Source organism: Sebastes fasciatus, chromosome 7 (genome assembly GCF_043250625.1).
Source record: "Sebastes fasciatus isolate fSebFas1 chromosome 7, fSebFas1.pri, whole genome shotgun sequence".
Classification (NCBI taxonomy): Eukaryota; Metazoa; Chordata; class Actinopteri; order Perciformes; family Sebastidae; genus Sebastes; species Sebastes fasciatus.
The window spans coordinates 18,794,553-18,811,825 of record NC_133801.1 but is presented as its reverse complement, the minus strand read 5'-3'; the positions used below and the strand labels follow the sequence as shown (position 1 = coordinate 18,811,825).

At 43.5% G+C, this 17,273-nt stretch overlaps 1 protein-coding gene across 1 annotated transcript in view; it reads right to left on the bottom strand.

Annotated features, from left to right (window-relative positions):
* Window positions 1-17,227, bottom strand: part of LOC141770936 (uncharacterized) — a 55,621-nt gene extending 38,394 nt beyond the window's left edge. The window contains exons 1-34 of the mRNA XM_074640787.1: window positions 17,037-17,227; window positions 16,510-16,698; window positions 16,042-16,147; window positions 15,715-15,951; window positions 15,514-15,615; window positions 15,105-15,296; window positions 14,827-14,937; window positions 14,065-14,257; window positions 13,832-13,968; window positions 13,071-13,295; window positions 12,670-12,811; window positions 12,419-12,542; window positions 11,830-12,021; window positions 11,587-11,724; window positions 11,318-11,500; window positions 11,035-11,229; window positions 10,626-10,774; window positions 10,343-10,511; window positions 10,087-10,221; window positions 9,744-9,896; window positions 8,470-8,662; window positions 8,096-8,236; window positions 7,803-7,988; window positions 7,444-7,515; window positions 6,704-6,830; window positions 6,468-6,601; window positions 5,862-6,059; window positions 4,793-4,942; window positions 3,987-4,166; window positions 3,005-3,121; window positions 2,158-2,307; window positions 1,848-2,000; window positions 1,331-1,540; window positions 449-553 (exon numbers count right to left, since the gene is read on the bottom strand). Coding sequence (XP_074496888.1) covers window positions 449-553; window positions 1,331-1,540; window positions 1,848-2,000; window positions 2,158-2,307; window positions 3,005-3,121; window positions 3,987-4,166; window positions 4,793-4,942; window positions 5,862-6,059; window positions 6,468-6,601; window positions 6,704-6,830; window positions 7,444-7,515; window positions 7,803-7,988; window positions 8,096-8,236; window positions 8,470-8,662; window positions 9,744-9,896; window positions 10,087-10,221; window positions 10,343-10,511; window positions 10,626-10,774; window positions 11,035-11,229; window positions 11,318-11,500; window positions 11,587-11,724; window positions 11,830-12,021; window positions 12,419-12,542; window positions 12,670-12,811; window positions 13,071-13,295; window positions 13,832-13,968; window positions 14,065-14,257; window positions 14,827-14,937; window positions 15,105-15,296; window positions 15,514-15,615; window positions 15,715-15,951; window positions 16,042-16,147; window positions 16,510-16,698; window positions 17,037-17,135 — 5,287 coding nt within the window. The 5' untranslated portion in view covers window positions 17,136-17,227. The remainder of the gene's footprint in view (window positions 1-448; window positions 554-1,330; window positions 1,541-1,847; window positions 2,001-2,157; window positions 2,308-3,004; window positions 3,122-3,986; window positions 4,167-4,792; window positions 4,943-5,861; window positions 6,060-6,467; window positions 6,602-6,703; window positions 6,831-7,443; window positions 7,516-7,802; window positions 7,989-8,095; window positions 8,237-8,469; window positions 8,663-9,743; window positions 9,897-10,086; window positions 10,222-10,342; window positions 10,512-10,625; window positions 10,775-11,034; window positions 11,230-11,317; window positions 11,501-11,586; window positions 11,725-11,829; window positions 12,022-12,418; window positions 12,543-12,669; window positions 12,812-13,070; window positions 13,296-13,831; window positions 13,969-14,064; window positions 14,258-14,826; window positions 14,938-15,104; window positions 15,297-15,513; window positions 15,616-15,714; window positions 15,952-16,041; window positions 16,148-16,509; window positions 16,699-17,036) is intronic.
* Between the last annotated feature and the right edge of the window lie 46 nt (window positions 17,228-17,273).

Here is a 17,273-nt window from a genome sequence, read left to right as displayed (position 1 = left end):
CACACTGTAAGAAGGGTTTAAGTACAGCTAAATTAAGTGAGACACTCAAGCACCCATTGTTGCGTGCAGCGTTGAACAACTCAGGAAAAAGCAGCATTTTTAAAGCACGGGTCAGTGCCCCGAGTCAGAGAGAACAAGTGTACAAATTAATTTGAAGAAAAAACTGTTACAAAGTTACAAGATAAATGTTGTCAGTACTTCCTGTAGGCCACCAAATGGTAATTAGCATGAATAAAACATCGTAGCCCTCGGATATAATGGGCTAGAATGTTAATAGCCTCACGCAGTATAAATTTGGTTATATTAGCCTATAGAACAAGCTGCATCAGCGTTGGATTACAAAAAAATATTAGTCTGCAACTTAAAAAAAATAAATCTCAGGTATCAACAGTAAAGCAGCACTGAAGCAGCTGGATGATCGCTTATTAAAGGAGAACAAGCCAGTAACCTGAGGGGCAGTATTGACCAGGTGGACACAGGGAACCTGAGAGTCCATCCAGTGGGCTGGGAGAGGATGCTCCCTCTCTACACCAATAACCAGCCAGGCATGGTCCTATAGTATAGGAAGAAGACAACAACACATAATCATCATACAGTATTGTAGACACATCTACAGCTCCACAGTACGTGCTACAGACAACAACATCACCCAAATTAGCTATATATCAACCCTGTATCACGCCAAAGCGTGTAATACACCCACCTGTCCACTAGACTGACACTGACACACTGTCCGTGTCACGTTTTGCATTGCGTAGGAGTGAATATTACACACTTGTATGAAGGTGTCACTTAGGTTTAGGCAACAAAACCACGTAGTTTACATACCTATTTTAGGGCCAACCATGATGTTTTTCCTAAACCTAACTACCGGTAAGTACAACATGTATGGAAACAACATAAGTATGGTAACACGTCACAAACGTCCCTAACGTAACTTATAAAGCAAAACATCGGTCTCATGAGCAGTCTTTCTCACTTTTTATTCTACATCACTATAGCTCTGAGCGTAGCATATTCACACGGATGCATTTACATTGCAGTACAGACTACATGGTGTGAACATGACACGCCTAAAGCAAGAACAGCATTCTTATTACACGCTTTTGTCTTATCGTGTCATTCACACAGTGGAAGCTTGTTGGAATTATAGTAAAATTGTTATGTATAAATTAAAGTTTAAACACACTATTAATTTCCTCATCAGACTTAATCATTGTAAAAATTCAACCATCATCACATACAAAGCAGGACCTACTACTGCTGAAAATTAACAGTGAACAGAAATGAAGAGAAGAGAATAGTAAGAAGAGGTCTCTCTCTTTCTCACCTGCCGGCTCTGACAGTCCCACAGAAGGACAGTACTGCCCAGCAGCACATGGCGTGCAGCTCGCGAGGCTGTGAGTCCGCTGTCTCGGGTTGAAGGAGCCTAAGGGGCAGGGGTGTTGGTTGGGCAGGGCCGTACCTGCAAGGCAGTAGTGTCCTTTAGGGCAAGGCCTCGGATAAGAGGCATTGGCTAGTCGCAAATCACAGTAGTAACCTTGAAAGAAGAAAAATGCATGTTTTTAAATCAGCACTGTCAGTATGGGAAAGACATAAATAATGGAACATTAAACACTTATTCCTATTATTTGTAGAATACTTCTTTCAACAAACTTGCAAAGTGCAGTGTAATAAATGGAACAGATGCATTGGAACGAGCCATCAACGTCAATAAATAAAACACTTGCTGGGGTGCTTGAGAGCTGTTTTCATTACAGCCTGTTCAGCGAAACATAAATGGCACGAGGTCAAACAACAGTGTTTAAAAAAAGAAAATAAATATATGATTCTGCTGAGACTCCTACCTGCCTCACAGACAGCACAGGCTGCCTGTTTCTCTCTGTCCTGGTAGGTTCCTGATGGGCAGGGCGCTGGAGATGCACTGCCCTGTGAGCAGAAGTGCCCTGGAGGACATGGCAGAGCTGTAGCCACCGGCTGACCAGGTGGACACCAATAGCCTATATCAAGGTGACAAGAGTCACAATACAGTAAAGGGTGCGAGGAGGCTGAAGCAGAACAAGGAATGAATCAAACGCATACCTTTATGAAACAGGCAACTGCCAAAATCTTTAGTTTTATAAAACCAATGAATGATGACACAGTGTAAGTACTGACCTTGGCTGCAGGGTCCAGTCGGAGCCCTGAGACCTGCTCCTCCACAGTAGAAACCTGCGGTACAGGGCTGACAGCCAGCCTCACTGTTTAGGCCTGGCACTGACGAGAATGTACCAGCTGGACACAACTCTGGCTTTCCTGATGCCTCAACTGAAAGAGAGAAATAGTTGAAGTAGTCATTCATTCAGCCATTCATTCATTCATTGCTGTACGGCGAGAAAGGTTCTACCAGGATACATTCAGCAAAAAGTGTGAAGACACCCTACACAGGTCAACAGTTTATCGACTAGGCTAACAAAAATAGACACAAGATGACTCATACCCATGGGTAATTTAGGGTGTCCACTCCACCTGAGTCATAGCTAAAGCTACTTTAGAGTCTCAAGTCCACCTAATTTGCATGTCTTTGGGCTGTGGGAAGAAGTTGGAGAATCATAACAAAACCCCAAGGTTAAAGGCTGGGGGCGTCGTGCTATAAAAACATTCCAATCAATGCCAAAGAGCTGACCTTTACAACGTCTTATCATATCTTACTTTATGTTCAGATTCTTATACTGCACTATATTGGTATATGATGCCCAGTTTATACAAATTACTTATTTGATGGTCTCAGTTTCTCTCAACACCCCCAGTCTACTTCTGCTTAAGGCTATGTTGTCCTACAATATACAGTATATATATATATAGAGAGAGAAAGAGATTCAAAAGTAAGCATTATGCCAGACATCTGTGGACCCGATGTACTGTCCATTTCACCCAGCACTTTACTTTACTTTATTAATATGCTTAAAAACTTTGTTGGCAAGTTAGTAATACAACCGTTCCAAGGCAGTAAAGCAGGGCTTACCACAGTATGCCCCAGGTGGACAGATGCTGCCTGTTTCTCCATCTGTTGGTCTGGCCTCAGTGGCTCCTCCTACGCAGTAATACCCAGGGAAGCAGGGACCCATCGGCAGAGCCAAACCTTTTGAGCAACACAAATGCATTTGTTATGTGCATTTCACATATCGAAAAATCTTATGTATATGTTGGCTTTAGACTCCTTCTGCAGAAAAATGTGTGCGCCCCCCAAAAGGCCTAGAGTTGCCTTATCTACTCGGTCACTCTTAAAATATACTGTACCATCGTCTGAATAAAATGCTATTTGTAATACTTGGTGTAAAATATGGCATAATATTTTCAAAATATATTGTGAAATGTAACAATTATTGATGTTAGGTAAGGCAATATACAGTCATACTTTGTAATATAATTCCTTAGCAAGAAAGTGCAACGTGTATTTCTGTGCATTCAAATACATGGTTAAGATATTGCAGTAAATATTTCAATATACTTCTAAATATGCTTTATGATGATGGATCAGTGAATGTCAAACACAGTTAAATGTAACCCCACATGCCTTGGAGTTAAAGGTACAGTGTGTATGATTTGGCAGCATCTAGTGGTGTAGTTGCAGATTGCAATCAACTGAGTACCCCTCCACTCACTCCTCCCTTTCCAAGACTGTGGTAACGTGAGCCTCAGAGTGATTTAGAGGCCATCCCTATCATAATAACGCTACTTTAGGAGCAAAGGAATTCAAACGGCGGCTGGCGGCACCACAGTTTTGCACTCTGCGGCTCACGTTACCGCAGTTTCACAAGCGTGTATAAGAACTACGGGCTCTGTCATGCAGATATACTTCATAAACAAACGCTACAATATGTTAACTGTCTGGTTTCACTGTTTACTAAGTGAGAACTTGTCGTGTTCTCACGTTATTGTGAACTTATACTGATTGTAGACTAGTGGCTTGTGTGCATGAGCAGGCAGTATCAGTGTCCAAATACCTGAGATGTTACAGAAGGTTCCAGGTGGACAAGGCAGAGGCTCTGAGCTACCTAAGGGGCAGTAAAAGCCCACCTGGCAGCGCCCCCCTGTGGATGTAGCTGGACAAAGACAGTTGGCATTTGTGTAATTGTCCAGATCAAAAGGCTGCGAGTTCCACGCTGCCGACACACAGAACCAACCTGAGAGGAACAGACGTAGCAAAGACAAGAGTGGGAAACAATGAAAATGATGTACTGACTGTTTTGACTGCTGTCCATCTCTGTGATATACAAACACTCACGCTGCTGACATGAAATAGAATCAATGAAGACATCCCACTATAACTTTCTCAGCACAGGGTGAAAAAAGACACTGCACAGAGCAGGAAGACAGCCATACAGAGCAAGGTGAAAGAGATGAGTCATTGATGAGAACAAATCAGGTAGCCACTGCTCTAATATCTGCCTGAGTCGTGTGCGTGCATTAGATAGTTGGCATATGGAGCCAGGCTGTTTGGCGCCTTTGTACATAAATAAATAATATACAGGGGATTATCTAAAAGCTGCTGCTGTTGCTGAAATGCAGGAATAAAACTGTAAAGAGAGGAGAAGTAAAATGACTGACTGGTGTTGAATTGTGATGTTTCGTGCTTAATGTGCACTCTTTGTTCCCTACCCGCGAGTCTTTTAGACTGCTTTAGACTGGCTTGCCGACCCCTGGAGACAATAAAGGCTGGCGCAGAGGACAAAGTCCTGACACGGAGAAACCAGGCTGTATGGATGTGATTGTGTCTTTGGAAGAAATAAACAAAGGCACTATTACTGACCAGCCTTGCATTTCCCAGACACTTTGGTCAGCCTCTCCTTCTCACAGTAGTGTCCTGGAGGACAAGGCAGGCAGCTGTCCAGGCTCTGAGTCATGGGCTCTGGGTTGTAGTATCCGCGAGGACAGGGAAACTGGGTGGCATGCCTTGTACCTATAAATACAATACAATTTGATTTCAAACAAGTGCTGCATGCCATGTCGGTGTTTTAAATACTATACATTTGCACTTGTACTGTAAAAGCTGAAGGAAATCAAAGCAGAAAACAATCTTTAAAGGGATTGTTTGTAACTTTTTAAGCGTATAAATGTACCGGGTCGGGACATATGCGCGGTCGCATATGCGCGCTCGCATATGCGCGCTCGCGTGCGGCTGTAGTCTCTGCTCCTCTGCCTGCTTGCCTTCACTCACACACACCGCGCGCATTCTTGCTGTCTCGCTCCACCTCTAGACGTGAACGCGCACACACTACACACTGCAGAGGAGTTAGTAGCTCTGAGAATATCTAGTGAATGTACAGTGGACGTTTGTGCGGAAATAAATGCTGCAGCTCCTCCAGACCAACAGAGGTTTTCCGTGTCTTGTGAAGTGACGGGGCTCCGCAGCGAGAAACGTTATCATTGGATCCTGGTCGGAGACGGTAACGTTTCTCTTCCTGCAGCGGGGCTGAAGCAGAAAGAGAAATGTTACCGTCTCCGACTGGGTGCCGGTGTCTCTCTCCGGCTGCGGTCGGAGGCGATAACGTTTCTCTTCCTGCTTCAGCCTCAAAGTCAACACTAGGATCAGCATCGATTCATGAAGAGACCTTCGTCTGGTCAGCTAACATTACTGCCAAGGAGCTGAAATATAGAGTGATATTGTGGTTTTAGCTGACGTGTGTCGCCTCACTGTATTGAGCGATGCTCGTTCATGTCTATTTAGAGCGAGCAAGCGCGAGCCAGACGTTGACTTTCGTTGACTTAACGGCCACAGGTGTCGCAATTAACAAGCATTTCTGAAAGTTACAAATAGTCCCTTTAAGTACAACAACAAGCTCCGAGATAGTGACTGAGAGCGTTTTGGTCGAGTCTACCATCGGGGCAGTAGAAGCCAGGGGGACAGGGGAACTTGGTGAAGTCGCCAGTCTTTTCTGGACAGTAGTAGCCAGCAGGGCAGCGGGAACACACCGCCTGGCCTGTGAGGTTGGTGTAGGCCCCAGCTGGGCAGGGCACTGAGCTTGCGCTACCCTCGGGGCAGTAATGAGCTGGTGGGCAAAGACCTCCTTCTGAGCCTGGAGAGGAAAAACCAGTTAGATGTGGTGAATTACTGAGATTATGACTGCTAAGCTCTTAATGTGATGAATCATGTGATAAACCCTGATTAATTCAGTAATCATTCGTTCAACAAAACACCCTCACACATTCAGACTCCCTGCATTCATCAGCATCTGTTTCTCTTCGATATGATGTTTATTCATAGGATTTTTTTTCTCCACACATTATATATTAGCCCTGCTCTCCACTATTTCAGTTCATGTATGAACTACATTCATTATGAATCATTAATTAATTAACAGTGAAATCCTAGTATTGATATTTAAAAGTGGTCGAAACCAGGTTCATTTTGCATTATCCAACAAGCACAATGAAATTAACTTCTCATGAATAAAAACAAAAACACAATATTTTTGTCATTCTACCTGTAGCTGTTGTGTCTCCCCCTGGACAGTAAAATCCTGCCTGACACAGTCCAGATGGACGTGTGAGACCTGCAGCGCCACAGAACTGACCCGCTGGACATGGACTACAGCCAGCGTCGTCTGTCAGATGAAGACTGCAACCATACCATGTGTAAACACACACAAACGTATACAGTTACTCAACAAAACAAAAGGATTTACTGCTTACTAAGTGTGTAATATTTGGATCCAGCAACCTGTCAGAGTAGGTTCCTGGTGGACAGGGCAATGGGAGACTGGTGCCCTCAGGACAGTACTTCCCCTCAGGACAGGCTCCTCCAACTCCTGTGCTGAAGTTACCGTCTGGATTCTGAAAGTTCACACCTTGACAAGTCGCACATTTTAAGGTAAGTTTAGTTGTCCAATTCAGTTTAGTAGCACACTGGCCCTTTTGTACAGTATCAGGTCTTTAGGTTATAATGATAAAAGGTAATATTGCTGTTAAAAGTCCCCAGAAAGATCATATGACCACACCTGAGGCAGTGAGGATAAAACAAACGCTCCTGTCTGGAAAGGAACCGCCGCCATCAGGTGCAATCACTTCCACTCAATGAGAGGCTATACGCTGACTTCCTAACGTTCTTCTTTTTGACCTCTGACCTCTGACCTTTGACCTCTAAAACCACACAGACATAGGCAAAGAAATAAATAAGGAATCTGCCTCTGAATAAACTGCTAAAAACAAAAATAAACTGCTCTGCTTCTCATTCTGTTGCTCATGTCATTAAGCCAAGGCCAGTGTATTCCTGTCCAACAAAATGGTCCTTCGAGCCAAGTCAATGGAGTGGAAGTGATTGCACCTGAGCGGGGCGGTTCTTTTCCAGACAGGAGTATTTTGTTTTATCCTCTCTGCCTCAGGTGTGGTCATATGATCTTTCTGGGGACTTTTGACAATTGCCATTATCACAACTGCGCTAGTATCATACATGTAGTGTACCTGCTATGCAGTAGTAACCAGCTTGACAGGGTCCAGTAGGTTCAAACAGGCCCCAGTCCTCACAGTAGAAGCCTGTTAACACAGCATGAAGAATTGAAAACAAGCACTGGAGTAGCAATAACGCACTGGAAGTGTCGATTGTTAATCCTCTCACATCATACAATAATATTCCTCCTCTGGTTAATTAAATGTGATAAAACATTCTATTATTGCCTTTTATCTAAATCAATTAGTTCCAACACATCTAGCAAATGAAGGTCTCGGTACATTAAAATCTGATTCAGCCAACTAAACATTTAATGAGAAAGTTTCCAGTGTCTTGCAGAGCAACAGAGACAACCGTGTGACAATACTCTCACCTGCTGGACAAATGAGGCACTGCTCCACTTGGCTGAGGCCAAACTGAGGGTTGTATGTCCCAGGAGGGCAGGGCAGGATACCCTCGACACCGCCACCGAGACAGTAGTGTCCCGCTGGACAGGGCTGGACACCTTCTCCTGACAGACAGTACGTCCCCGAGAGGCATTCATCACACTCTTCTGCTCCTTCGTCCAAAAAAAAAATAAAAAGTAGTGAAGTAATGCCTGCATTTTATATTTGAAATCATGATATGTGATATGTCATGCAGTTCCATGAAATGAATTTGTTATACCTGTAGTGTTCGAATATGTCCCATCAGGGCAGAGTAGAGGAGAAGTTGAGCCCATGGGACAGTAGTGTCCAACTGGACAAATGTCCCCTGTCACACCGTCTGAGGGCATTGAAGACATGGCGCCTCCTGAACAGTAATGGCCTATAAATCAATAGATACAAAATCATTAATGGACAGAAAGTGAGGAAAAAAAGGGCAGAAAATCTTCACCGACCCATAAAATACTAGTTTGGAATGTTCAGTAGATAAATATAAAGAAAAAACACTTCAAATGTTAACATCTCAAAGTTATCGCATTAAGCTGTTAACAGTTTCAAAAACATGATTTTTCCCTATATGCTGTACCGGATAATTAATTCCTATACCTATAGTACAGATTCCTGTGGGCTGGCTGAGTCCAGTACTGTTGCAGTAGAGTCCTGGAGGGCAGGGCCAGCAGGTTGACAGGTTTTGGGCTCCCACAGTGCTGCTCCAGGTTCCTACAGGGCAGGGGTGCTGCTGGGGGTACGCGGTCCCTCGTGGACAGACGTAGCCTGCAGGACATACACCTCCAGAGGCCACGGCCACCTGCGGCAACGTTGAAGTAATCATCAGATTATGACAAAGTTTGATCATTTTGGCTTTCAATTATAGTCAGAACTTTCGTTAAAGCTGTGGGCAGTTTGAGTTGGTAGCTGTCATTCATTTCCCACGCACTATCAGCAGCTTATCCAAAAAACACTGCTGAAAAACATTTTTTTAATTGCCTAATGCACACTTGGATTGAACATGCCTCTAAATTCATATTCATATCAAATGACAGAAAACACTTTAGCAGTCAAAGTGTGTGGGAAAGTAATAGCTGCCATCAAATCAACTACACAGGTCTAACTTCGAAAGAAAAACTATTCAACTTAAAGACCAGGATATTTCCACCTCTTGAAAGGAACAGTGTGTAGCATTTAGGGGGATCTATTAGCAGAAATGGAACATAAATATTAAGTGCATTTTCATTAGTAATCACCTGAAAACAAGAATCGTGTTTTCACCTTAGAATGAGCTGTTCATATACAGAACATAGGGAGTGGGTCCTTTTCATGTCGGCCACGGGAGAAGTTTCAGTTGGTTGCAATCTGTAACGTCACCGTGAGATGCCACCAAATCCTACACACTGCACCTTTAACTGCCCTAAGTTTTCCTTGTCTGTGCTCCTTCGCTCTGGCTTAAAAATACAAGATTGCCTCACAACAAGCACATAGCAGACAAAATGTCAAACATTTCACCATCATTGTATATCATTCAGAGGTCAACATGGTAAATAAATGAAGGCATTGGAGCCTGGTTTCTTGCTACCTCACTGCATATGAGTGAAAAAAAAGAAACAATTTGGTAATGACATCAAAACATAGTAATCAATTTAATTCCTTTCAGTACCTGAGGTGTTTGTATTCACCTCAGATACCTGGTCAGAGGCACTTTATATCTTAAAGAGACAGCCATGAGAGTAACCTACTTACACTGTCCCAAAAAAAACTCACACTTCGATGCTTTTATGTAATTATATTTCTTTTTCAATTTCATTCTATTTAGTTTTTAATAAAACATCAGTTCTTTCTTGGATAAGCTTCTGGAAACCAAGCTATCACAGTTGTTAATCATTACATCTTACTGGAGAAGCAGTGGAGGCTCCAGAGGTGCAGTAGTGTCCCGGGTCACAGAGACCCTGAGGGTCAGAGAGACCGGCTCGGCTGCAGAACCTGCCGGCCTCGCATGGCCGACAGTGCTGCACAACGTCGCCACCAGGCTGGTCAGAGTACGAGCCCTGAATAATCAGATAGTAGCATTTTACAATGTGAATATGTATGAGGGTGAGTCCAGTTCATGAAGCTTCAGTGGAAAAGTAAGAGATACAGCAAACATGACTGACAGAGATGAGAAGAAGACTGAAGAACAAGGACAAGCAGCTGAATAAACACAGCCACATTCACACACACTGACACACGGATACTGACTGGAGGACAGGGCCGAGCAACGGAGGACCCCGGGGGACAGTAGTGTCCTGAGGGACACAGTAGTGGCTGGGACAAGCCTGTCTGGTTACACAGTCTGCCTCCATGACACTCCACACATGACTGTGCACCGCGACGCTGTGGAAGATTTATAGAAAAGGGAATAACCTTGAATATGGCTTTATCTCATTATCTCATTTTAACAGTACACTTTCAATAGAATGGCACTTGGTATTCTGTATTGATTATCATTTCTTACTGTCTGAAAAGTGCCAGGAGGACATGGTTGTGGCCTGGCTGCCCCTTCCAAGGTATAATAACCCTCCTCTGCTTCCTTCTGAACAGGTGAGGCTGAGCCACCGGTACAGTAGAAACCAGCAAAACAAGGACCTGAAGGTAAGGTGTTGTTGGAACCTAAACAATAGAAACTGACAGGGAGAGACACAAAGAATAGAGGTTTCTATTTCACATAAATAAATAAGCTGATATCTGAATAATCGTATTATGAGGAAGATCACTAAGTGAGTTATGAGTGGCATTACCCTGGTGGACAGCTGACACACTCCTCAGGTCTGCTGAGGCCAGTGCTGTTGCTGAAGGAGCCGGGTGGACAGGGGAAGGGAGAGGACGAAGCTACAGGACAGTAACCTCCTGCTGGACACAAACCTCCTGTCGGCCCATCCGCAGGAGTCTGGACATATAGTCACAGTAGATGCATGTAAAGAAAATGTACTGTAGTGAAGTTATTTCATTCATAAAAAGGCTCATTTCCAAGTAAGTTAATGTAACACATAATAACGTTTCATAATATGAGTTTCATGAGCACGCTGAAAATCAGAAAGTGTAAACTGGTTTTCATGAGTCACTGACCTTCAATAGATGAAGACAAGAGTAAAGCATTAAAGACTAGAAACTTCAATTTAATAAGTGATTGAAATAGGATTTTCGTACTGCAGACTTGGCTCTCTCTCTACAGTAGAAGCGCTCTTTGCAGCTTCCAGAGGGCTCTGAGAGTCCCACGCTGGTGCAAAACTGGCCTCCGCCACAAGGGGAGCACTCAGACCCATCACTGAGAGCTAAGTGGGAGCTGTAGGTTCCTTCAGGACACGGTTTGGGAGTAGAAGTGCCCTCCGGACAGTAGAAACCCTATTAATAGAGTGACACATGCACAGTCTCGGTCACACTGTCTCACACATGCAACAAATCTGTTTCTCACAATGCTGGATATTCCTACCTGAGGACAGACTAAAGGCATGTGAGTTCCCGGTCTGTCGCAGTAATGCCTGGATGGACATAAAATACACGCCTCTCCACTATGACCAAGTGTGTTGTTCCTATATTTGCCAGCCTGACAGGGGAAGGTGTGAGGGTAGCCAGTCCCCCTGGGGCAATAGTGCCCATGAGGACACACACCCGTCTGAAATATTACAGCATACATGATAATTGTGACATTTATTTTGGAAATACAATCAAAGTGTATATCTCATCCATTTGGCATCTTACAGGCCTGGTAATAGGCTGCTCCTGAGGCTGCTGGGAGTAACAGTACTTCCCCTCCGGACACTGGACACACTCGCTGGCGTCACGCAGACCAGGAGATTCACTGTAGGTACCATTGGGGCAAGGAATGGGGTTGGGATCCTATGAGGGGGAATCACATTTGCAGGTAGTTTAATGGACCAAAAGTGCTTCAGACATTTGAAAAGCAGACCATATATATATAGTATGCATTGTTCTTTCACTCACAATGCCTCCTCCAGGGCAGTAGAAGCCTCGAGGACAGAGGGTGGCTGAGCGCTGGGGGTCTCGGGCCAAACCCTGAGAGCAGAGAAAGCCTGGGGGACACACCATGACGCTTAACATGGCTTCCTCACTCGTGGTCTCATTACTGCAGTAGTGGCCCTGCAGGCATGGCGAACACTCTGCAGAGCCCTCGTCCTACACACAAGAGAACGTGAAGGAAGATTCAAGAGAGATGAAGTTAAAGATATATCAACCGGTATGGGGGAGGGACAGAGCAAAATACTTACTGAAAACACAAGGGGAAAGGAGGATTGAAGTTGCAAGATGCTGGAATAACACACTGATATTTCTTCAATATTGAGAGCAGAAGATGAGCTATAATAAACTTTAACTACTCCTTTCGCTGACATTTACAGATGTACATACATGGTGAGTAATGTAAGACGATCACTGTGGGCGGATAAATGCTAATCTAAAAATAGGACAATCACACGGGCTTATAGAAAGGACGAGACTAATACACTAGTTCTGGTTTCCGCTGGTTCTGTCAGTTGACCAGCGACAGTGGACAGTGTTATAGATGGGGCCTTACAGAGTAGCTGCCAGCTCCACACACTCTGGGGTTGACAGTGGCTGAGTGGGGACAGAAATAGCCAGCAGGGCAAGCAGAGCAGTCCTCAAGCCTCCGACCTCCTTTCAGATGGCGAAATGTGGAGCTGGAGAAAGACAGGACAGATTGGGTATACTAAATCATTCTTATTATACCAGATTAATCCTTCATTTGACCCCATATAGCACATTATCATCATTCTCATATATATTCAACACACAATGACTGCTTACAGTGGGCAGGGTGAAGGTTTGGAGGTGCCCTTTTGACAGAAAGAGCCTTCAGGACAAATCAGGCAGTCTTCTCTGTATCTGTTGCCCATTCGGATGGTGTAGGTGCCCGCCGGGCAAGGAAACTGGGTGCCATATGCAGTACCTGGTGATGCAACATCAGAATAGTTACATCCACATGAATGACTCATGATTACAGCTCTTGAAGAGAAAACAAATCTTGCTTTGTGAATTCTATTTCATACAGAAAGCTGTATTTAGGTTTTAAAAAGTTTGCAAAGCAAAACTTTTAATTACTTTAAAAGATCATGCGTTTGATTTTTTTAACTACAGCAGTAAACACATTTCTTAATTTCATCTAGATATTACCTATATTATCACTTATGTCACACTCATGTGTATACCTTCAGGACAGTAGTGTCCAGAGCTGCATCGACCTGACGTAGCTCCAGATCCAGCCAAACAGTACCAGCCCTGTGGGCATGGACGGCACTCACTTTCAGCCTTCAATCCACTGGTACCACTCCATGTCCCCACAGGACACTTGTACTGGGTGGGGAACATAGATCCAGGGGGACAATAATGCCCTGCAAAGCAGGAGAGTGCAGGCCTCTGGCTACCACCAGTTCCTGATAAAGCATAAATAATAAAGGCATCAAGGTGGGAACACTTGCAAACAAGCTGCAAGCTGTAGATGTATTGATATACAGTAAAGTAGGTTTAGGTGTTACTGACACAATCAGATATCACTGTAGAGCCTATATTCAACCAAATACCCCTATAGTGATATAATTTGACAATATTTGGGGAATTACTATTATAGCTTTTAGAACTTGTTTACAAACAAGAAAACTTTAAGAAAGTAAGTGATTATCAATGTGGATATAGTGATCAAATTAGCAGAGGCATTCATTGATCATTTCATTTCTCTAGAGCGGTCAATAAGCTAAAATGTTTATATTATATCCTTAATGCACCCTTTAGGTCTAGGAAAACACACGCTGAAGCTATTAATATGTTGATTCATTTAAAAAAATATAGATTATATATCACCCAGCTCTATTTGGCATAGGCAACCAAATACATTTCTTCTGATACTACTAATACAGAAATGTTAGGCAGTACTTTTAAAGGCCAACTGAACACGTGTGAAAGATAAAGGCACCTCGAAGACAGGCATATCGGGCTGGGCACCGCTGACACTGTGAGCGGTCAGTGAGGTCAGTGCGATTGCTCAGTGTCCCTGGTGGGCAGGCGTTGGTTGGTGCGTTGGGTTTAGAGGAACCAGGGGGACACACAAACCTATCAGGAGTTAGATTACAAAAATCCCTTTGTGAGAGAAATGTTTTTTTAATCTTTCACAGAAAGCCTTCTCTTGAATCTGAAGAGGTTACTTACCCTTGCATGCATTCCACATCGGGGGCTCTCAGAGCTACCTGTGTGCAGGCCTTCCCTGCATAGCACTCCCTGCAATCAGCCAACTCATCCTGGCCTTCTAAGGGGTTAAAGGAGCCTGGTGGACAAGGCGCCGGGTCGCTCCTCCCCTCAGGACAGTAAAAACCAACCGGGCATTTGAGACAGTCCTTCATACCTGGAGGGAATAGTTACAAGATGAATGTATAGGTTTAAAATACACTGTAGATCTTTATTAGGAGGTCTGTTTGATTCATTTAAAGGTATTTTATGGAGCTTTGGCAAGCTACCCCTATTTTATAGTCCCTGCTCATCTAGGACACAGCTAGATTTCCTGTGACAGTCATCCATTATTTTTCTATAATCGACTCACAGCTCCAGCTTGCAATCGACAGTTGTTGTTGTTGTTTTTTAGAATTGTAAATTAGACACTTTCTCTCTTTGCCCTGTTGGCATCCATCTGTTGCAATTTCTCTACATATTCTGGTTCATCATGGGAACTAAACAACACTCAATAGATTTATATAATCCCTGAGTTTTGCTATGATAGACTGCTATGGCACCATATAAGTTTAAACTGAGCTGCTGAGGGACTATAGGGCAGTTTCCAAATTTCCGTTATAAATAAACGGCAAACCAGAGCCTCAGACCCGGTATGCAGGGGGGAAAAATCAATGACTGTGAATATGAAATATTACTTAATAAGTGCTGAGTATAAAACAGTAATAACACAGCATATAAATTCACTTATTGCTCCTTGATGAGGGGTGAAGGTGCCTCGAGGACATATCACTTCTTCCAAGGTGCCAGCAGGACAGTATCTCCCCCGAGCACAGGGCAAGCCAGGACCCGATGAGCCTGTAACACACACACACACACACACACACACACACACACACACACGCATAACATATAAAATCAAACAATCTCCATTTCATGTTCTTCCTTCAAGTATGGCTGTGGTTACTGTGACACATTTGCCTTGACACAGCCATTGAAGTCAATGTATTAGCACTAAGAATTACCTGCAGGACAGAAGCGTCCTTCTCTACATCTCTTGCATGCTGCCCTACTTGTCTGACCCAGTTGTTCCCCCGCTGTACCAGCATGGCAAGGTGACCCATGTGGGGTGGCGGTGCCCTCTTCACAGTAATAGCCCTGTGGGCACAGGAACTGGGAGGTGGGTCTCCGTGAGCTGCCTTCCAGACAGTAAAACCCTAGAGAAAAGTATTTATAGACAAGTAAAGACATATGGTAAAGACATGCAAAACAAGTAGCTAAGTAAAATTGGCCTATTAGGCTTGGAAAAACTGTAAATGAGTTGAGATTTTATGGATATTCAAACGGATACTGATATGATTGCACGTATTATAGTGTTTGGACGTGAAACTGTGAGTAACAGAAGGTTTGCCACTATCAATCAATACTCTATACCTGCAGGACAGATTGTGCAGTCTCTCAGCCTCTGCAGGCCTTCTTCAGTGCCGTAAGTCCCAGCAGGACAGGGTACAGCCACACCTCCCACACAGTAATGACCTGGTGCGAAGAAAAGCATGTAAAAATATATATTAGACGTCTTCCAGGAGGAGAGGAAACTGTAACTATAAATGTCAGTATGCAGTGATGAACACTAACCTATTGGACAGACCACACATACTAACTCTTCCCTCGTGTCTTTGTATGTTCCTGGTCGACAGCTGATCGTTTGACTGGCCCTGTGGGCTGGCTGGCTCCAGCGGGGGGCCACAGCAGCTCCCCCACACAGCAAAGACGTCTCATTACAGCTATGACACTGAGTCTGCCCAGGTGTAGAAGACCAACTAGGAGGACAGGGGAGCGGCTGAAACATCCCACTATCTGGACAGTAACTTCCTACGGCAGTCAGAGGACACATATTCATTAAAATGTACTGATATATCAAACACTATCTAGAGCAGATTAGATAATGCATTACCGCACTACCTGCTGGACACTGCAGGCACTGGATAGTGCACATAGTGGAGTAGGAGCCTGGGGGACAGTCATTACACGCGTTGTGATCTACATTGGGCTCCTTGCCAGGCCCACACTTTAAAGCACATAGAAGAGAGGTTTAAAGGAGAAAAAGCATATGAATTTTTAGGCACAATTTACTAACCATTTACTGGAAAATGGCAAACTAGAAGTTCTTCTCTCTCAGATGCAACACACTTTAGGATGAAGGATTTGTAATTTAAATACACTGCTCTAATAGATAGATAGATAGATAGATAGTAACTTTATTGATCCCGAGGGAAATTCAAGTTTCCAGCATCACAGTTCCATAGTGCAAAACATGTTAGTAAAAAGGCAGTAAAAAAGTTAGTAGTGCAAAGTACAAAGTACAAAAAAATATACCAGATATAAAAATACAAGGAGATGAAGAAAACTGTTAAAACTGAATATAGTTACCTTAATAGGAAACCCAGAGGTGCAGAAAGAATCTACAGGGCACGTCAGACACTGTAGGACCCCCTCAGGTGAATGTTGTCCTGGGGGGCATAAAGAGAGGGTGCCCTCGGCTGGATCACATGAGAAACCTGCAGGACACAGCCTACAGTCCACTCTGTCTTCTGAACTAATGAGACCTGGAAAACAAGGCTGCAAACAGATAGAAATGAGAAAAAACAGTACAATTACAACGATACTACCTGTTGTACAGCATCAAGGACAAAATGTGAAGTGAAGCTAAAATTGAAGGGACCTTATTTATTTGACCTTAGGGTCAAAGACAGGTGTAACTAATCATGAATTACTGCATTGTAGAGTCCTCGTTAATGTTATTACTTCCACCCGTGCTTCTCCTGCTATGACAAGTGATTCATTGCTAGAAAGACTATCAAGTGAAATACACAATTTCTTTGGCTTTCAAAGGAGGGCATGGCAGAAAAAAAAGTTTGTTGTATGATGGTGGGTTTTTATCCACAGCTTTCTCTTACCTTGCAGTCACTGATGCTGCTTTTCCCCGTGTAGAGGTTGAATGTTCCTGCTGGACATCTATGAGGTGCAGATACATTGCCAGGACAACTATACAACATAAATATATCAATTTATTATCTATATTACAGTTAAAAGTCCCATTAGTAGTGATTTAACACAATTTAATCTTATTTCAAATTCTCACTTGTGATTCCTTCAAAGGAGCAGAAATAATCTCATCTATTTTCATAGTGTTT